Genomic DNA, 20916 nt, shown 5'->3' on the forward strand with positions numbered 1-20916 from the left:
TTTTAGAAGAGGTTTAATGACTGCAGTTTTGAAAGCCTTCGGGAAATTGCCCGATTTAATAGAATTATTAACTATTTGCAAGATGTCTGTTGATAGGCAGTCAAAAACATTCTTAAAGAAGTTGGTAGGTAAAACATCAAGGCAGCAGGTGGATGACTTTAGAGCTGTCACCGTTTCCACTAGAGTTTTAGAGTCTATGGCATTAAAGCTTGCCATCATTGCTGTGTTACTTTTGCCTAAATGGGGTGGTGATCCAACTTTTTTACTTGAGATATTGATGGTGCGTCTGATGCCTTCAATTTTATCAGTATAAAAGAATGCAAAGTCATTGCATTTCTGCGTGGAATGGAGTTCGGCTGGTATTTGTGTTGGGGGTTTAGTCAGTCTGTCAACGATTGTGAATAGGGTTTTGGCCTTATTTGTGTTGCTGTTTATGATATTGGAGAAGAATGTTTCTCTAGCACTTTTTAAGACTAAATTGTAGGCCTGGAGGCTCTCTTTATAGATGTCATGGTGAATATGAAGTTTTGTATTCCGCCAGATTCGTTCAGCCTTCCTGCACTCTCTTCTCTGGGCTGTTACAGCAGCAGATTTTCTCCAGGGTGCCTTTTGCTTGCCAGAAATCGTTTTAACTGTAACAGGTGCAATGATATCTATGATATTCACAATTTTGGAATTAAAGTTGCTTACAAGATCATCAGCATGACATGGGTTTAGAGGTGGTAGTGAGGAGATGGCGTTTTTAAAGAGGACATTAGCATGTTCATTTATGTACCGCTTTTTGACATTCTTTGATTCTGTTTGTGTGTCCGGAATTACAGAAATATTAAAGAAAACACAGAAATGATCAGACAATGAAGGATCAATCACAAGAACATCAGAAACATTGAGACCTTTTGTGATAATCAGGTCCAGGGTGTGTCCCTTATAATGTGTAGCCTCTTTCACATGTTGAGACAGTTCAAATGTGTCTAAAATAGTAAAAAGTTCTTTTGCGCCCTTGTCATTTAAATCGTCAATATGAAAATTAAAATCACCAGTTATAACCAGGCAGTCAAAGTCAGTGGAGATGCTAGACAATAGTTCAGTAAAATCATCAAAAAAATTTGCAGAATATTTAGGTGGCCTGTAGATAATTAACAAGAGAATTTTGGGAGAGCATTTCAACACAGCACACAGGTATTCAAATGATGTAAACTCACCGAGTGACATCTGTTTCCCCTGAAACATGTTTTTAAATATAGCAGCAACCCCTCCACCTCTTTTCCCCGATCTACATATATCAATGAAGTTATAGTTGGGGGGTGCTGTCTCGATCAGAATGCTTGCACTGTTATTTTGTTCCAGCCATGTTTCAGTTAAAAACATAAAGTCAAGTTTAGAAGTGCTAATAAAATCATTGACTAAAAATGATTTGCTATTCAGAGACCTGACATTGAGCAGACCCATCCTGATGGTGTTATTGACAGGCTTCGATGTTGGCTTTGATTTGGAGATAATAGGAATGAGATTGTTTAGGTTTTTAGACCCCAACAGTAAATCTGTGTGACACGCCTTGGACCCCACAGGGAGGGACGGGAGGGAGAGAGGGAAGACATAGCAGCAAAAAAGAAAAATAACAAAATAGTACAAAACACCAAACTAGTAATGACAGAAAGACACATTTCAACAAACCCCAACAAATTAGAACAATTACCCTTACTACCCACCCTGAATAAGAACCTTGTCTGAGCTCTCTCGCTCTTACTTAGCCTAACTTGACTAATGTTAACTTCCGGAGTCTCCTCCCTTACAGTAACAGTAATGAACTCCATAAAGCGAAATAAGAATTTAAAGTGAGCCTACATTCGTGAGACGCATCTCAACCTGAGTGTATAGTAAAATTCATCCATCCATCCATCCATCTTCTTCCGCTTATCCGAGGTCGGGTCGCGGGGGCAGCAGCTTAAGCAGGGAAGCCCAGACTTCCCTCTCCCCAGCCACTTCGTCCAGCTCCTCCCGGGGGATCCCGAGGCGTTCCCAGGCCAGCCGGGAGACATAGTCTTCCCAACGTGTCCTGGGTCTTCCCCGTGGCCTCCTACCGGTCGGACGTGCCCTAAACACCTCCCTAGGGAGGCGTTCGGGTGGCATCCTGACCAGATGCCCGAACCACCTCATCTGGCTCCTCTCGATGTGGAGGAGCAGCGGCTTAACTTTGAGCTCCCCCCGGATGGCAGAGCTTCTCACCCTATCTCTAAGGGAGAGCCCCGCCACCCGGCGGAGGAAACTCATTTCGGCCGCTTGTACCCGTGATCCTGTCCTTTCGGTCATAACCCAAAGCTCATGACCAGAGGTGAGGATGGGAACGTAGATCGACCGGTAAATTGAGAGCTTTGCCTTCCGGCTCAGCTCCTTCTTCACCACAACGGATCGATACAGCGTCCGCATTACTGAAGACGCCGCACCGATCTGCCTGTCGATCTCACGATCCACTCTTCCCTCACTCGTGAACAAGACTCCGAGGTACTTGAACTCCTCCACTTGGGGCAGGGTCTCCTCCGCAACCCGGAGATGGCACTCCACCCTTTTCCGGGCGAGAACCATGGATTCGGACTTGGAGGTGCTGATTCTCATCCCAGTCGCTTCACACTCAGCTGCGAACCGATCCAGCGAGAGCTGAAGATCCTGGCCAGATGAAGCCATCAGGACCACATCATCTGCAAAAAGCAGAGACCTAATCCTGCAGCCACCAAACCAGATCCCCTCAACGCCTTGACTGCGCCTAGAAATTCTGTCCATAAAAGTTATGAACAGAATCGGTGACAAAGGGCAGCCTTGGCGGAGTCCAACTCTCACTGGAAACGTGTCCGACTTACTGCCGGCAATGCGGACCAAACTCTGGCACTGATCATACAGGGAGCGGACCACCACAATCAGACAGTCCGATACCCCATACTCTCTGAGCACTCCCCACAGGACTTCCAGAGGGACACGGTCGAATGCCTTCTCCAAGTCCACAAAACACATGTAGACTGGTTGGGCAAACCCCCATGCACCCTCAAGGACCCTGCCGAGAGTATAGAGCTGGTCCACAGTTCCACGACCAGGACGAAAACCACACTGTTCCTCCTGAATCCGAGGTTCGACTATCCGGCGTAGCCTCCTCTCCAGCACACCTGAATAGACTTTACCGGGAAGGCTGAGGAGTGTGATCCCACGATAGTTAGAACACACCCTCCGGTTCCCCTTCTTAAAGAGAGGAACCACCACCCCGGTCTGCCAATCCAGAGGTACCGCCCCCGATGTCCACGCGATGCTGCAGAGTCTTGTCAACCAAGACAGCCCCACAGCATCCAGAGCCTTAAGGAACTCTGGGCGGATCTCATCCACCCCCGGGGCCTTGCCACCGAGGAGCTTTTTAACTACCTCAGCAACCTCAGCCCCAGAAATAGGAGAGCCCACCACAGATTCCCCAGGCACTACTTCCTCATAGGAAGACGTGTTGGTGGGATTGAGGAGGTCTTCGAAGTATTCCCCCCACCGATCCACAACATCCGCAGTCGAGGTCAGCAGAACACCATCCTCACCATACACGGTGTTGATAGTGCACTGCTTCCCCTTCCTGAGGCGGCGGATGGTGGTCCAGAATCGCTTCGAAGCCGTCCGGAAGTCGTTTTCCATGGCTTCCCCGAACTCCTCCCATGTCCGAGTTTTTGCCTCCGCGACCGCCGAAGCCGCACACCGCTTGGCCTGTCGGTACCTGTCCGCTGCCTCAGGAGTCCTATGAGCCAAAAGAACCCGATAGGACTCCTTCTTCAGCTTGACGGCATCCCTCACCGCCGGTGTCCACCAACGGGTTCTAGGATTACCGCCACGACAGGCACCAACTACCTTGCGGCCACAGCTCCAATCAGCCGCCTCGACAATAGAGGTGCGGAACATGGTCCATTCGGACTCAATGTCCAGCACCTCCCTCGTGACATGTTCAAAGTTCTTCCGGAGGTGGGAATTGAAACTCTCTCTGACAGGAGACTCTGCCAGACGTTCCCAGCAAACCCTCACAATGCGTTTGGGCCTGCCAGGTCTGTCCGGCATCCTCCCCCACCATCGCAGCCAACTCACCACCAGGTGGTGATCGGTAGAAAGCTCCGCCCCTCTCTTCACCCGAGTGTCCAAAACATGAGGCCGCAAATCCGACGACACAACTACAAAGTCGATCATGGAACTGCGGCCTAGGGTGTCCTGGTGCCAAGTGCACATATGGACACCCTTATGTTTGAACATGGTGTTTGTTATGGACAATCTGTGACGGGCACAAAAGTCCAATAACAAAACACCGCTCGGGTTCAGATCCGGGAAGCCATTCTTCCCAATCACGCCTCTCCAGGTTTCACTGTCGCTGCCAACATGAGCGTTGAAGTCCCCCAGTAGAACGAGGGAATCACCCGGGGGAGCACTCTCAAGTACTCTCTCGAGTGAATCCAAAAAGGGTGGGTACTCTGCGGTTTGGCGCGTAAGCGCAAACCACAGTCAGGACCCGTTCCCCCACCCGAAGGCGGAGGGAAGCTACCCTCTCGTCCACCAGGTTGAACTCCAACATGCAGGCTCTGAGCCGGGGGGCAACAAGAATTGCCACCCCAGCCCGTCGCCTCTCACTGCCGGCAACGCCAGAGTAGAAGAGAGTCCAGCCCCTCTCGAGAGAACTGGTTCCAGTTCCGATCCGAATCTCTTCTTACCACCATCCTTCGTTACTATGACAAGCCTGGCCGGGAACAGTAATGCTGGTCGTAGGCCCATTTGGTAGAGCTCCGACATCACATCGCGGTATTTTTGGCGTTGTTCCACCACTTCAGGTGCGTAGTCCTCGAAGATGGCGACGGGGTACCCTCGGTATTGTAGCTTGCCTCTCCTGGCCCTGGCCTCGAGGATAATTCCCTCCTTCACCTGGTACTTGTGTAGCCGTATCAGGACGGGCCTCGGTCTCTGGTCTGGCTTCGGCTTGCTAGCGAGTGTTCGATGGGCCCGGTCGCACTCCGGCGGTGATTCAAAGAAATCCTCGTCAAAAATCTCCTTCAGTAGTTCCGCAAAAAAGGTAGTTGGACGTGGCCCCTCCACGGACTCTGGTATGCCGACCACTCGGATGTTATTTCGCCGACTCCGGGATTCGAGGTCGCTAACTTTAGCCCGTAGCTTAGCTTCGATCTCCGTTAGCTTAGCACATGTTGCTTCCAATGCTAGCAGGCGTTCGTCTTGCAAAGTAGCATTTTCCTCGAGTGAGGTAATTTTCTGAGAGTGTTCAGAGACCTTGGTGTGGACCTTATCAATCTTTGTCTCGAGTGTAGAAATTGCTGTCCTGAAGTCCGTGGAGAGGGCCTGGTGGTGTTCTTCCAGAAGACTAGCTATAGCCGACATGCTGACTTCGCCGGCACCCCCGTCGGAAGAGCTAGGTCCGGCCCCGGTATCTCTGGCGTTCCGCTTCGTCGAGTGAGTTGGCATTTCTTGCCGGTTGCAACTCCGGAGTAGTATATTCATCGGCTCGCTGGCGTAGTTTATGGAGTTTTAAAAGAGTGGCGATGTAAAAAGTTGTGGGAGGGAGACTCAACACGTGTCTACTCCATCTTGCCCAAACCGGAAGTCCTTATATTTCTTCTGGGGGAAAATATTGCATCTTTTGTGTACTTGCTATTAAAAACAGGGTTTTGACAAAAAGGGCATAAAACAGAAAAACCTTTTTAGAAACACAAAAAACAACTTTATATCGGTGGAACGGGGGTTAGTGCGTGTGCGTCCTGGGTTCGATACTCGGACTGGGGGTCTTTCTGTGTGAATTGTATGTTCTACCCGTGACTAAGTGGGTTCCCTCGGGGTGCTCCGGCTTCCTCCCACATCCAAAGACTTGCACCTGGAAATAGGCTGTTTGGCAACACTAAATTGGCCCTAGTGTGTGAATGTGAGTGTGAATGTTGTCTGTCTGTCTACGTTGGCCCTGCGAAGAGGTTAATGACTTGTCCAGGGTGTACCCCGTCTTACGCCCATGTGCAGCTGGGATAGGCTCCAGCCACCCCCATGACCCCGAGAGGGACAAGCGGTAGATAATGGATGGATGGACAACTTTATATCGACAGATAGACCTGAAATTGATCTAGAGCAGGGATGTCCAAAAAGCTCAAGTTTTGTTGGCCCGCAACATGTTGTAGGAGAGAAAAAAACAATACAAATATTGAAAAAAAAATTATAATAATACGTAATGTACTGACAAAAAACCCTGATAATTTGTGGGGAACATTTTGTTATTGTTTTATTTAGTAAAAAAAAAAATGCTACAAACCAACATACTGTATATCAAAACTTTGTGTTATAAGTGACACATTGTATTATGATTAGTTATTGATATCAAAAGTTCACCTTTTAGTCATTACATTACAATTGTTTGCTTTTTTTTCTTACATTCCTACTGTTGTTTTTTCCCGACATTATGTTGCTGGCAAACAAAACTTCAGGTGAGGTCGCTAATGGCTCCCCCCGCAAATGGAAAACAAGAAATTATTTCTGAGAACAACAAATCATGGAATAAAAAGGTCAAAACTTAAATGACACAGTGAATTGTCATTTGAATGACACAGAATCTCTAGGAAAATCCATTAAATTAAATCCAATTAAACCTTTGATTTGTGTTCTGCGTACAGAAAAATGTAGTTGTTGCAGAAGACGCAGCAGACAACTCAAAGATGTGGGATAAAATACAACACAGCACTAAATAAAGTAAATACAAGCTCCACCAAGGCTTGAAAATAAGTTTATTTAGCTTACCATAGTATTGTACGTAAATACTGAATACTAAAGTGTAATTTAGAAAAGTTTTGGTCTCTAACGTTTCACTCTAGTCATGTAGGCAGTGATAGGTAAATGGCACCTCAGTGAGTGTGTGGCACACTCACTACCTATATTGACACAGCACTAGTAACGTGTTGGTGTTTCAAAATGGCCATCTGACATATTTTGTATTAAAAAAAGTCACTACATTTTACCAGCAAATTAAGTTATTAGTTAGCAAATATAATAGTTTTGTTTTTTTTTAATTTTGGGGGGGGGGTTATTGAATAGCTGCGCAAAAAGGAATATAAAATGTGCAATTCTAATCAATTAGCCAAATACTAAATAGAAAAGAAAAACATTTAGATTATTTGGCGCTAAAAGATCAAAAATTAGCTCGCACTTCAAAATTTTACCTTTTACTTAGTTTCATTTTGATCCATGATGGAGACAAAACAACGTGAAATGCAGCACTTCACTCCTCCGACTTTTTTTTATTATTGAGCTGTCACTCGTGAGCCAAAATAAGCACTTCCTGATAAACACAGTTTGGTGCTTCCCAGTCAAATGAAACAGCAGCTACATAGTTTTTTTTGTCTTAAAGTGACACGTACATTGAGGCATCAAAGGACAAAGTATCACTCCTTGTGTTTAATAACGCTATGTCCCTAACCCCTTAAACTAATAATTATTTAGCCTATGCCCCGTTTTAGCCATACTAAACTGTCGTTTAAGGTTCCCCTCCTTAGACAATTTTTTACACGGGTAAGTGTGCCGTGTATTTCTTGAATCTCCGGCTCTTAGCTCTGTATGGACTCATTGATCGTTTAAAAACTGACTTTGGAGAGGAAGTGATGCCAGAAAGACCGAGCCCCACACATGAAGTGACGTCAGAAAGAACGCGCCACAGCCAGCTTCAAAATAAAGCGGTTTTGTAACTCAAAGGTAACCATTGGAAATATGAAGGCGAGTCATCCAGACATGCCCGTGTTTCTCCTTCTGTCTGTACAGACGCTTGTGGAAATCACACATGACTACCTTAAGAGAAAGCGATTGCAGCTATTTGGGATACAACACTTCTCAGACGGCAAGAGAACTTTCCAATGTCCAGGTCAGCTGTGATTCTACTTACCGAAAAACTTTGTCTATTTGTCGAAGGAGAGTCAACGAGAATGCGGGCTCCCGTGGATGTGATAAAAAAGGTAGCATGTGCTTTGTATTACCTGGCCGTCAAGGGAAGACTACGGAAAACGGCGAATGCTTTTGGACTGGCAAAGCAGACTGTATCAGTTATTGTCCGCCATTTATGTCGCGGACTCAACGTCTAGGTCTAGAGCAGGGGTCGGCAACCCGCGGCTCCGGAGCCGCATGCGGCTCCTTGACCACTCTGATGCGGCTCCGCTACATACATGCCGACCCCCCCGATTTTCCCAGGAGATTTATGGATCTCAGTGTCTCTCATAGATTACTCCCAGGGAAAAAATAATCCTATTTACGCTCTAATTACTAAATAAAGGGTGTGCCCTTATTGCACTGCAGTAATTGTCCTCTATAGCATTTACATACAGTGTGCCAGTCCAGCCACATGTTGCATGTTGTTATTACTTGCACACACAGGAGACAGCAAAGCATACTTACTCATCAGCCACACAGCTTACACTGACGGTAGGCGTATCAAACAACTTTAACATTGTTACGTTACAATTATGCGCCACACTGTGAACCCACACCAAAAAAGAATGAAAAACACATTTCTGGAGAACATCCCACCGTAACACAACATAAACACAACACAACCATTACCCAGAATCCCATGCAGCCCTAACTCTTCCGGTCTACATTATACACCCCCGCTACCACCAAATCCCCCCACACATCAACCCCCCCCCCCCCCCCCCCCCCCTCTCCGTGCGTTGGTTGAGCGGAAGAGTTAGGGCTGCATGGGATTCTGGGTATTGGTACCGTCAGTGTAAGATGTGTGGCTGCTGAGTTAGTATGCCTTGCTGTCACTTACGTGAGCAAGCTGAAATTGCATTCTACGTGTGGTCGAGCAGGTACACCGTTAGGGCAGACTGTAGAGGGCGCCAAATGCAGTGTCATCACGCTCTGATATTCGGGAATCTCCCGGGAAAAATGAGAAGGTTGGCAAGTATGACGCTATCAAGCGCCATTCATTCAAAACTCGCGGGCTGGACTAACATCAAATTTCCACATTAAAGTGCGTGCCGGTGCGTGTGTCGGAGACCCCTGGTTAACATAGCACAAAGCATTTAAGCTTTGTATGCAGTGTTTTTCATTTAAAAAATTTTTTTGTGGCTCCCATTACTTTCTTTAAATTGTGAAACTTGCCAAAATGGCTCTTTGAGTGGTAAAGGTTGCCGACCCCTGGTCTAGAGTATATAAAGTCACCAAAAAAACGAATGGACAATGAAGGTGAAGGCAAAAGAGTGAGGAGTGTCCTGACCAGATATCTAGATCCCGAGATTGATTGTTGTAAAATGTCACATTGTGTACTTACACGTATCCAATAAAGATTTGATTAATTTATGATGGCTCAGGTGTGATTCATTACAATAGGGCCCCAGGGCACACTGGATTCCAGTTAATTGAAATACCACAACACTGGATATTGTTCAGATAAGTTCAATTTAATTTAAGAACTTGCACACAAAGCAAAGAGGTGACTATGACGTGCGCATTTTCCGCGCATGCGTATTAGGTCGCGTTGCGCCGGCGGATGGAAGGGGGACAGGGGGTCTTAAACGACCATTGTGTGTGTGTGGACAAGGATAAGGTTAGGTGTGATTTACCCTGGATAACCTTAGCCGGCTTAGTGTAGAAGGGGCCTAAGGCATCGATGCTTCAGTATCGTTTGACCCATCACTAGCCTTCTTACACTTGGTGTGCAAAAAACCCTATTTTTTTTAAAACAGTAGTTGCATTGAGCTCTGTGTTTCCGTGAGTGTAAGAAGGCCAAAAGACTGCATTCAAGAACACAAAGCACACTGACTGTGAGCAATCACACGGCGTGCAAAAACGCAGTCTAATCACCCTCCCACCACACACAATTATGATTGCATGCATCTCAGGGTTGTTGTTTGGCAAAGTGAGCATGTATGCCCACCTGCGGCCTGAAAGCACTTATTTCATGACCCCCCCCCCCTCCGACCCCTCATCACACGGGAATTCGCTCATGCAAATGAAGGCTTCAAGCCCACATTCATTGCAGATGTCCGCTCGCTCATCAGAGGCTTTCTCACGAGGACATGATCTAACAGCGGAGCGAACAACTCGGCTGATTCAGTCTCAAATAGTTTGCTGTCCAAAGAAGTGTACCAAAAAAAAAAAAAAAAGGAACACTGTGCTAGCATTATTCTGCTCAATACAACACAGGCGTGGAAACAGGAGTTCATAACATTTAGAAACAGACTCTATCATACCATAAACCTATCAAGGATGTCATACAACCTGTGACAGGTGGCAAATCTGGCTTTGCTACACATCTTAAAATAAAGCCTAAAAGTCATTACGTGATAGCTGAAAGTTTAAACGATTCTTAATTCAAACCGATTCTTGCAATATATTATTTGGCTTAAAAATTATAACATTTTTTCAAAACAGGTTATAGGTTTCAAAAGTTCCGCTTGACTGCCGCTCTGACATAAGCCAGAGATGACCATTTAAAAAAATGTATTCTTCAAAAAAAAGGTCATTTTTGAGGATCATAAAACAATTTGGATTTGGATGGGAATCGATTTTTTTCAGAACCCCTAAAAGAGTGTGTAAAAAGTGGATTCATTGCACGATAGTGCTTCATGGAGCCCCCCACTCTGTCGGGAGACAGATGTGGATAAACACAGCTCGTTAGCATTAAAGCTACAGACCCAAAAAATGATGTGATCCCTGTAGAATTTACTCAAAGCACAGTACGGATGTTCCGATTCGGGATTTAGGCTTCTGATTCCGATATCAATGAGGGAGAACGGTTGTTACAAATACAGATTCCGAACACAGGTTTTGCCTATAAATTGTTACATTTATTTAAGTTTTTGACAGTTTAACAATATCAGCACAATGTTTTAAATAGTTCCTTATTCTCTTTTATTACATATAATTGTTTGAGCAAAACAAAGACAATAAATAGCATACAATAACTATACAGAATCAAAAACTACTATCTGCTATAAAAGTTCACCTCCAGGCAGCTACAACCCTAAACTAACACCCTCCCCGGAATGCTAATAATCAAATGTAAACAATCAAATGCAGATTCTTTTTCTTATGCCTTCTGATCTCTCTCTCTCTCTCTCTCTCTCTCTCTCTCTCTCTCTCTCTCTCTCTCTCTCACTCTATGTCCACTACTTGATGTCCATATCCCCACCCCCCCACCCCACCCCCCCTCCACACTCCTGATTGTAAATAATGTAAATAATTCAATGTGATTATCTTGTGTGATGACTGTATTATGATGATAGTATATATGATAGTATATATCTGTATCATGAATCAATTTAAGTGGACCCCGACTTAAACAAGTTGAAAAACTTATTCGGGTGTTACCATTTAGTGGTCAATTGTACGGAATATGTACTTCACTGTGCAACCTACTAATAAAAGTCTCAATCAATCAATCAATCAATGCTACTCATTTTAATCATTTTTGCTGTCAAAGTCCTCCTGTATCCAGGGAAATATTCCCTGACTGTACACATGAACAAAAACATTTAAAATAAATGATTTTGAGAAAATAAAATTATCAATTTAATCATTTTAATATGACCCTTCGTGTCGACACCACTAAATTTATGAATCGATCTACCCTCCTCTTAAATGTAATGTACTGACTGTGACAATGCTGACACACCAAGAGTTGCTGCTATATTATCATCTCTCCATACTCCTATTAATATACTTGTTAATTAATTGTTAATAACTGCTTACTTTCTGCTGTAACACACTTCCATCTACACATCTGAAACTTTGCTAAGCACTTATTTCTGTTGTTTCGAGCAAGCTTAGTGGCTAGCTTAGCTATTAGCATGCTTGTTCTCTGTTTGTAACATGTTTAGCGTTTTCCTTATATTTTATAATGATACTTGATAATGATACTGAAGATATTAAGATATGCAGTTTATTTGCCATAATGGAGGTGGTTATTTTTAGGGAAGCCGCTCCACACTGTTTGGAGACACACATTTAGTAGCTTGTCTGCCGGGGGACTAAAAATAAATACAATATTAGCCAGAGGGGATTGCCGTTTGTGATCGGCATTGAAAGACATTAACCAGCAGTTGTGATCACGTACGTTTTCAAAAAACCGTCCGACACTGATTGGTGGTGGATCTATCAGCTTTGAGCTGTCTCAATATCAGCACTAGGGCTAGATTTTGGCTAACACACTTTGAATACACTGTTGTGGGACCTAGCTCAATATTACACTTAAAAAAACACCTCTAGTGTTAATTCAGTGTTTATTAATCAACCATTGTAGGGCCGCGAGCGCCTCCTAGAGGGCCATAGTAAAAATATCTGTTTTTCAGTTGTGGTCCTTCCGGGCCGCAGCAGTACTTAGTTGTAATACACTATTCCACCACTTGTGGCAGTAATGACAATATAAAACAAACAGAAGAAGTCTAAAGCTAATGTCCTAGAGAAGTTTCTTAAGCACAAAAAATATGACTAAAGTGGTGAAGCTCTTTTTTCAGTTGCACTTCAATTCTATTGACAGTTTATTTAAGAAACATATATATTATTATTATTAATTATTGATTTAGTTAGAATTTCTTTCTTTCAGCAGTGCGTCATTGTATGTACATTTATTTTTCATTAGTTTTTTTTTAAGCCTTTCTTTTGCAGTATATGTGATTAGTATTTATTTTGTAATCAGCCTGACCTAAGCCTTGGTAATAATCTTTGTGAGCAACACATGGTTTCATACAATTTGACAAGGTTTATCCTGTTGAACTGTAAAAAGATAATATCTGAGTGGGTCCCCTGCCCCTCTGTAGTGGAAAATATGGGTGCCAAGGTCAAAAAGGTTAAGAAGCCCTGTGTTAATCAACGTTTAAAGATGGACATAGTTTGACCCTTGAACAGATTATTTCCTGTTACAAAAATTTTGTTCAGGCTAATAATTGGTAACGAGAAAAGTGAAACTTACTGTAGGGGAAACTTATGCGCGCCGTCACGTCGTCGTCCGTGGTCAACACTGATTGGAGGCAGAGGGCCAATAGGAGGGCGGCGGCCAGACTGCAGCGCACGTCTTCCGCTAATGTCCACATGGTTATCAGATCCTCACAGCAACAAACACAGCAGAAGAGTGTTTGTTTTAAGATTCCTTGGAATCCATGAAGCTCCTCTTGTGACTCCGCTCAGGTTTCTATCTTCGCTCGCATCTTCCTGCGGGCGGCGTGGAGTAAAAAGGGGGGGTGGAAGGAGGAATGAACGTGCCCTTGACTCGATCCTTGTATTCCTAGAGGTCCTCACACACGGTTAGCAGACTCTTCGCACAAAGGCACAGGAATCCTTTTTAAACCAAAACCCTGCTTGGTTTTTTTTTATCTTCGGCTCCGTGTTAAACTGATCGTCGCTAATCTCCAAGCGGTGGTCATCTGTGGAGAGAACAGAGAGAAAAGGCTTTCTTTAGTCAGATCCAAGAACATGGAAAATGAAAGCCCTGTTAGAACAACAGATTTGGGGTTTAGGCAAGACAACTACAAAAAAGACACAATTTGGCCTGAGATTTTACAGCTTAAACCAAAAGCTCTGTCCTGTATTTGTCACACTGACGACAAACACAAAACGCCTCAATCAAAACGAGCATTCATGTGGTAGCTTCACAAACTTTTATTTTACGGTTTGTTTTGAATTGGGCTGTCATTAGCAATCAGATAAAATATCATTCTGGGAGCTTGCGGTTGAACTTGTAGCTAAATGACAGAACAGCGAGTCTAAGGACAACTCTGTCATTTGTATCAAAGGGAAACAATGAAACCATCTGCTTTGTCAAATTGTATCGGCTTTAAGGACACATGTGCACATGGCTAATGCATTCTGCGCATAGCCTTCTTCTGCTACACACTTTTTAACTTCTTAATACCAGAAAGACTGCTAATAAAATTAATAATTATAGAGAGGCTTTTATTTCCAAAATGTGAAATTTCATATACAGTGGTACCTTAACTCAGTGTTTTTCAACCACTGTGCCACGGCACACTGGTGTGCTGTGAGATACAGTCTGGTGTGCCGTGGGAGATTATGTAGTTTCACCTATTTGGGTTAAAAATATGTTTTGCAAACCATTATGCAAATAATGTGCCGTTGTTGAGTGTCTGTGTTGTCTAGAGCTCGGCAGTATAATCATGTTATACTCTACCATATCAGTAGGTGGCAGCAAGTAGCTAATGTCGTAGATGTAGATGTCGGGAACATGGTTTGTCGTGATCACAACATGAAGATGACAGCGGAAGGCAGCGTGCAGGTAAAAAGGTATCTAATGCTTAAACCAAAAATAAACCAAAGGCGAGTGCCCCTAAGAAAAGGCATTGAAGCTTAGGGAAGGCTATGCAAAACTAAACATAAATTGAACTGGCTGCAAAATAAACAAAAACAAAATTCTGGACGACAACAAAGACTTACAGCGTGTGGAGCAGAGACGGCGTCTACAAAGTACATCCGAACATGACATGACGATCAACAATGTCCCCACAAAGAACGATAGCATCCTCACAACTTAAATAGTCTTGATTGCTAAAACAAAGCAGGTGCGGGGAATAGTGCTCAAAGGAAGACATGAAGCTGCAGCAGGAAAATACCAACAAAAAAGGAAAAAGCCACTAACCAATTAAAATTGTATCCCAAGGTACCACAGTATTTTACTTTAATAATAGTTTGAAATGCATGACAAAGAGGAAAAGAAAACATAGCTCTTGTTGGCCACATGGTGCATAACACAGCAACAACAAAACCAATATTGTAATAGAGGTAGGGCGCAAACTGCCAAGTCAGCATTAATACTGATGTAAAAGATAGTAAAGGCAAGTTTTACACACACACAATCTGCATTTTAAATCACACACAGAGGTAGATAAAGCTGCTAGATGTAGCTCATGATAACTAAAATAAAAATGATAATTACCGGTAATTGGGTTGCCTACAACCAGAGCTGTTAACACCAATGTTTTTTTTTGCCTGGACAATAACGAAAACACTTACACACAGGAAAACAGCAAAAAACTAAAAATAAGTCACAGCGTGATGTGACAGGTCGTGACAGTACACCTACTTTGAGACAAGAGCTATAGTGATGCATGGTTGGTGATGGTTTGAATTCATATCCAACAATTGCGATAACGACTTTTTAATGTCAATATCGGCTGCTGAGTTACAATTTTATAGACAAAGTATACTATTTATAGTCACGGTGGAGAGTGGGGCGGGCGCTAAATATTTTTTTCTTTCTGGGGGGGGGGGGGGGGGGGGGGCGTTACAGAAAATAATTGAGAAGCACTGGCCTATAGCTAGAGATCAACATACAAAACCCAAAACCAGTTGAGTTGGCACGTTGTGTAAAACGTAAATAAAAACAGAATACAATGATTTGCAAATCCTTTTCAACCTATATTCAATTGAATAGACTGCAAAGACAAAAGGACAAGATACTTAAAGGCCTACTGAAACCCACTACTACCGACCACGCAGTCTGATAGTTTATATATCAATGATAAAATCTTAACATTGCAACACATGCCAATACGGCCGGGTTAACTTATAAAGTGCAATTTTAAAATTCCGGGAAACTTCCGGTTCAAAACTTCGCATTATGATGACGTATGCGCATGACGTCACAAGGTCAAGTGTAGTGTTTGGACCCTATGCAAATAGCTGTTTTCTTCGACAAAATTCCACAGTATTCTGGACATCTGTGTTGGTGAATATTTTGTAATTTGTTTAATGGACAATGGAGACTGCAAATAAGAAAGTTGTAGGTGTGATCGGTGTATCAGCGGCTGGCTGTAGCAACACCAACACCAGGATGTTGTGTTGTGTTTTGAGCTGGAGAGCAGACGCACTACGGTGAGTACAGCTTTGGCTTCCAAACATTTGATCGCTTGCCCGTACGTGCGTGTCGATATGTGCATGTCACGCACGTAACTTTGGGGAAATATATGTTTCTTGCCGACTCTGATGGCGGCCTGGGTGTCGTCGAAAGCTACAACGCCCGCTGCCGCCCCGTAGCTAACTTAGCTTCTATTTTTTTTAGCTTTGCCAAGCTGAAAATTAATAACTGTGTATTTACATGTTCATGGTTTAATAGTATTTTTGATCTTCTGTCTAGCCTTCCAGTCAGGGTTTTTTTTATTTTGTTTCTATCTGCATTTGAGACTGATGCTATCACGTTAGCTCCGTAGCTAACTTAGCTTCTATTTTTTTAGATTCGCCAAGCTGAAAATTAATAACCGTGTATTTACATGTTCATGGTTTAATAGTATTGTTGATCTTCTGTCTATCCTTCCTGTCAGGGTTTTTTAAAATTTTGTTTCTATCTGCATTTTGAGCCTGCTATCACGTTAGCTCTGTAGCTAACATAGCTTCTATTTTTTTAGCTTCGCCAAGCTGAAAGTTATTAACCGTGTATTTACATGTTTATTTTCAAGAGGATATAGTATCCGAGGTGGTTTAAAATACAAATCCGTGATCCACAATAGAAAAAGGAGAGAGTGTGGAATCCAATGAGCCAGCTTGTACCTAAATTACGGTCAGAGCGAAAAAAGATACACGCTGCACTACACTGTAGTCCTTCACTCTAAAGTTCTTCATCCACAAATCTTTCATCCTCGCTCAAATGAATGGGGTAATCGTCGCTTTCTCGCTCCGAATGTCTCTCGCTCCATTGTAAACAACGGGGAATTGTGAGGAATCCTTAGTCTTGTGACGTCACGCTATACTTCCGGTAGGGGCAAGGCTTTTTTTTATCAGCGAGCAAAAGTTGCGAAGTTTATCGTCGATTTTCTCTACTAAGTCCTTTCAGCAAAAATACGGCAATATCGCGAAATGATCAAGTATGACACATAGAATGGATCTGCTATTCCCGTTTAAATAAAAAAAAATCATTTCAGTAGGCCTTTAATGTTCAAACTGGAAAACGTTGTTATTTTTTGCAAATATTAGCTCATTTGGAATTTGATGCCTGCAACATGTTTCAAAAAAGCTGGCACAAGTGGCAAAAAAGACTGAGAAAGTTGAGGAATGCTCATCAAACACTTATTTGGAACATCCCACAGGTGAACAGGCTAATTGGGAACAGGTGGGTGCTATGATTGGGTATAAAAGCAGCTTCCATGAAATGCTCAGTCATTCACAAACAAGGATGGGGCGAGGGTCACCACTTTGTGAACAAATGCGTAAGCAAATTGTCGAACAGTTTAAGAACAACATTTTTCAACGAGCTATTGCAAGGAATTGCAAAGTCCATAATATCATCAAAAGGTTCAGAGAATCTGAAGAAATCACTGCACGTAAGCGATGATATTACGGACATTCGATCCCTCAAGCGGTACTGCATCAAAAACCGACATCAGTGTGTAAAGGATATCACCACTTGGGCTCAGGAACACTGCAGAAAACCACTGTCAGTAATAACAGTTCATCGTTACATCTGTAAGTGCAAGTTAAAACTCTACTATGCAAAGCGAAAGCCATTTATCAACAACACCCAGAAAGGCCGCCGGCTTCCCTGGGCCCGAGCTCATCTAAGATGGACTGATGCAAAGTGGAAAAGTGTTCTGTGGTCTGACCAGTCCACATTTCAAATAGTTGTAATACACTTTTTCACCACTTGTGGCAGTAATGACAATATAAAACAAACAGAAGAAGTCTGGAGCTAAAGTCTAAAGTTTCTAAAGCGCAAAAATTATGACTGAAGTGGTGAAGCTGTATTTTCATTTGGACTTTAATTCTATTGACAGTTTAGTTAGGAAAAATATTTATTATTAATTGATATTATTTATTTGAGCACTATATAATTCTGTTTAAAACATTTTATTTTTTGTCAGTTATTTATGAGTCCCTTTTTGTGCAGAATATTTCGATAGTACTTATTTTTTTCTATTGAGCCTGACCTAAACCTAAAGTTTTATGAATAATAATCTTTGTGATTAACATGTGGTTTTACTGTTTATCATTTAAAAAGGTTGTAAACAGTAAGTAGCTCAGCAACAATTATTGAATACTATTAAAATCAGAAGTAAGATTATTATAAACATAGAGTATAAAGCACAATGATCATACAAAGCATCCTGATTGGCAGCCAGCAACAGGTGTGTCCTGATTGCCAATCAGGGAATGGTGAGAAAGCCAGCGCTCAGACAGGTGAATAAGTGGCAACAAAGGAGGCAAACAGGAAATGGAAACCTAAAGAAGAGCGCTGGACAGGAAATAAAACAAAAATACCAGAAACTAACAATAGTTGTAATAGGATATCATGACAATTTGTCATGATATTTGTCATTGACAAATATACATTTTTCAAGGTATTAACAGCGTCACAGAACCAATTATAATTGTATCCCAAGGTACCACAGTATTTTACTTTAATAATAGTTTGAAATGCACGACAAAGTGGAAAAGAAAACACAGCTCTTGTTGGCCACATGGTGCATAACACAGCAACAACAAAACCAATATTGTAATAGAGGTAGGGCGCAAGTCAGCATTAATACTGATGTAAAAGATAGTGAAGGCAAGTTTTACACAAACACAATCTGCATTTTAAATCACACGCAGAGGTAGATAAAGCTGCTAGATGCAGCTCATGATAATTAAAATAAAAATGATAATTAATTGGGTTGCCTACAGCCAGAGCTGTTAACACCAATGTTTTTTTTGCCTGGGCAAAAAAATAGACAATCAGACAATAAGAAACTTGGCATTAAATTGGAACATTTACTGTATTTTCTTGTTCATAATACTAAAAAAATAATTTCTGGCTTTAATTGTCCACTTCCAAGAGGCTCGCTCCTTCTTTCTTTGGATCAGAAGCCTGAAATACAATGACTTTGACACATATTGGCCACTATAGTTTCTTATTTATTGGTTTATGCACCTCTAATGTACAGTATTTAGATCATACATTTTAAAATACAGTGTGCCTCGTATTTGGGTAGACATGCGTGTGTATGCAGTCTGTTTTCAACTGCAACTGTATACTGCAATGTGTTGACATCCTTAACTCGAATCCTTTGTACAGTATCTCTGACAGTATTGCTTAACATACAGTACTTACATCAGGGTAACTGACACATTCTGCTAGAACTACACACAGGGATCTCTAAAAAAATACATACATTAAGGAAAAACACAAACACACATGGAAGCGGACAACAAATGTTGTTAAGAGACTGGATTGATGTACCACATTGGCGCCGATGTTTGGAGAGTAAACAGTAAAGAGCACATGGCGTCTCCGGACGACAACTTTTATCAATGCAGACGCTCTCTTAAGAGCTCATTTAGAAGCTTTAGGGTAGGTCATAAATCCATCAACGGTGCAAGAATGGCCGAGGGGCAGCCGTGAGTGGCCCCTGGTTGTCTGCTGACGAGGGGGTCCGGATGGCAGACTTGCAACTGGCAGACACCAGCAAAGTAGCACACTGCAGAATGGTTCATTATGTTGAAAAGGCTTTACTTTCACTTAGGATTTTAGCTTGGTACTGTATGTTTCCATTGCACAAAGTTGTGTAGGACGCCAAAAAATGTGTCTGTATTGTACCTATGATATGGTAAACATTGGAAATATCAGTTGATCCCCTGAAAACTGAGTAAATGCTGCGTAAAATAGCTTTAATACTACATATTTACATTAATTTGGAATGAGCGATATGGCATAAAATGTATATTGTGAAATATGTACTGTATGTAGCAGCCTCCTGTGATAACGATATACATCACAATATATTTTTTGCTAATAGAACCAATTCAAAACAGGCCACAAAGACTCCTAATTTGGCTGCTGACAAATGCTGTAACATATTGCTTCATTTTTGGTTGAATTATTTTCTCAAAATTATTAGTAATCTACTTGCTAATGCACTGTGAATATCTGGTTATATTCTGTTGTATCATGGTTCTATCTACTGTAGACTTCTGTTAAAATATACACAACACTTATTCTTCTGCTGTTTGGATACTTTACATTATACTTTTGCGATAGTACACATTTTGGGTATCGATCCAATAACAAGTAGTTACAGGGGCAGCATTGGTCATACTAATATTGATACTGATACTTTACATTTTCATGATTATTGAATGAATACATTTTATACCACAATTATAATCAGACAAAAGCACAGGATTTCAATTAAATATGTAAATTATTTCTCTATTTTGAGCAACAGTCAACAGTGCAAAATAACTACATTCTCCTACTGTGTGTATTGTAGCATGTTTAGCTATTCTTCATTCTCCAGTGATAATGCTACTTGAAAGAAACATAGTTTATTTGCAGATTGCAAATAAAGGATTGCAGATTTAGAAGTTACTTTGCACTGTGGAGGGACATTAGCTCCAAGCTAAAATTCTACATTGCGTTGAGGAGTCCTACATTGGCTTGTTGCTGTCACATTTGTGGGACACAGTTAAAAAGTGTCATTAACATGCATTATCACAAAACGATAGTATTAAAAGCTCTATCGTTGGCCAAATTCTTATAATTTATTTTGTATATCATCTATATAGCACCACCCTAAATAAAACCTTTAGAATGATCAAAAGTTCATGTTTACACTGCAGACACATGTTGATTGTTTTATTTCAAATCCATTATGATGGCGTATAAAACTCGAAATCATATTATCTGTTCAAATACATATGGACCTTGACTCTATTTTATTCCCTAACTGGTGGAGTTATTCCCCATGTTCCAGTAGCACATAATTACTCAACATGAGACATGAGGTTTTAATGTTTAATGAAAAGTGAGGCTTTCAGGGAGGATTCCTGGCACTTTGATGAATTAGACCGCTTTTTAGGGACATTCAGTGGAGAATAATCCATAACGAAATGTGTCAAAACATTTCTCCTCACCTTTTGCGAACCCAGCGAGAAGCTTAAGCCCGACAACAA

General features: G+C 42.1%; 1 protein-coding gene across 3 annotated transcripts in view; it reads right to left on the bottom strand.

Moving 5' to 3' along the window:
- Positions 1 to 20916, bottom strand: part of LOC133632311 (semaphorin-4B-like) — a 159020-nt gene that overhangs the window by 74214 nt on the left and 63890 nt on the right. For all 3 annotated transcript variants that reach the window (XM_062024694.1, XM_062024686.1, XM_062024703.1), the window contains one exon: positions 12953 to 13403. In XM_062024694.1, coding sequence (XP_061880678.1) covers positions 12953 to 13073 — 121 coding nt within the window. In that variant the 5' untranslated portion in view covers positions 13074 to 13403. The remainder of the gene's footprint in view (positions 1 to 12952; positions 13404 to 20916) is intronic.

The sequence above is a fragment of the Entelurus aequoreus genome, linkage group LG02, assembly GCF_033978785.1.
Source record: "Entelurus aequoreus isolate RoL-2023_Sb linkage group LG02, RoL_Eaeq_v1.1, whole genome shotgun sequence".
Lineage (NCBI taxonomy): Eukaryota > Metazoa > Chordata > Actinopteri > Syngnathiformes > Syngnathidae > Entelurus > Entelurus aequoreus.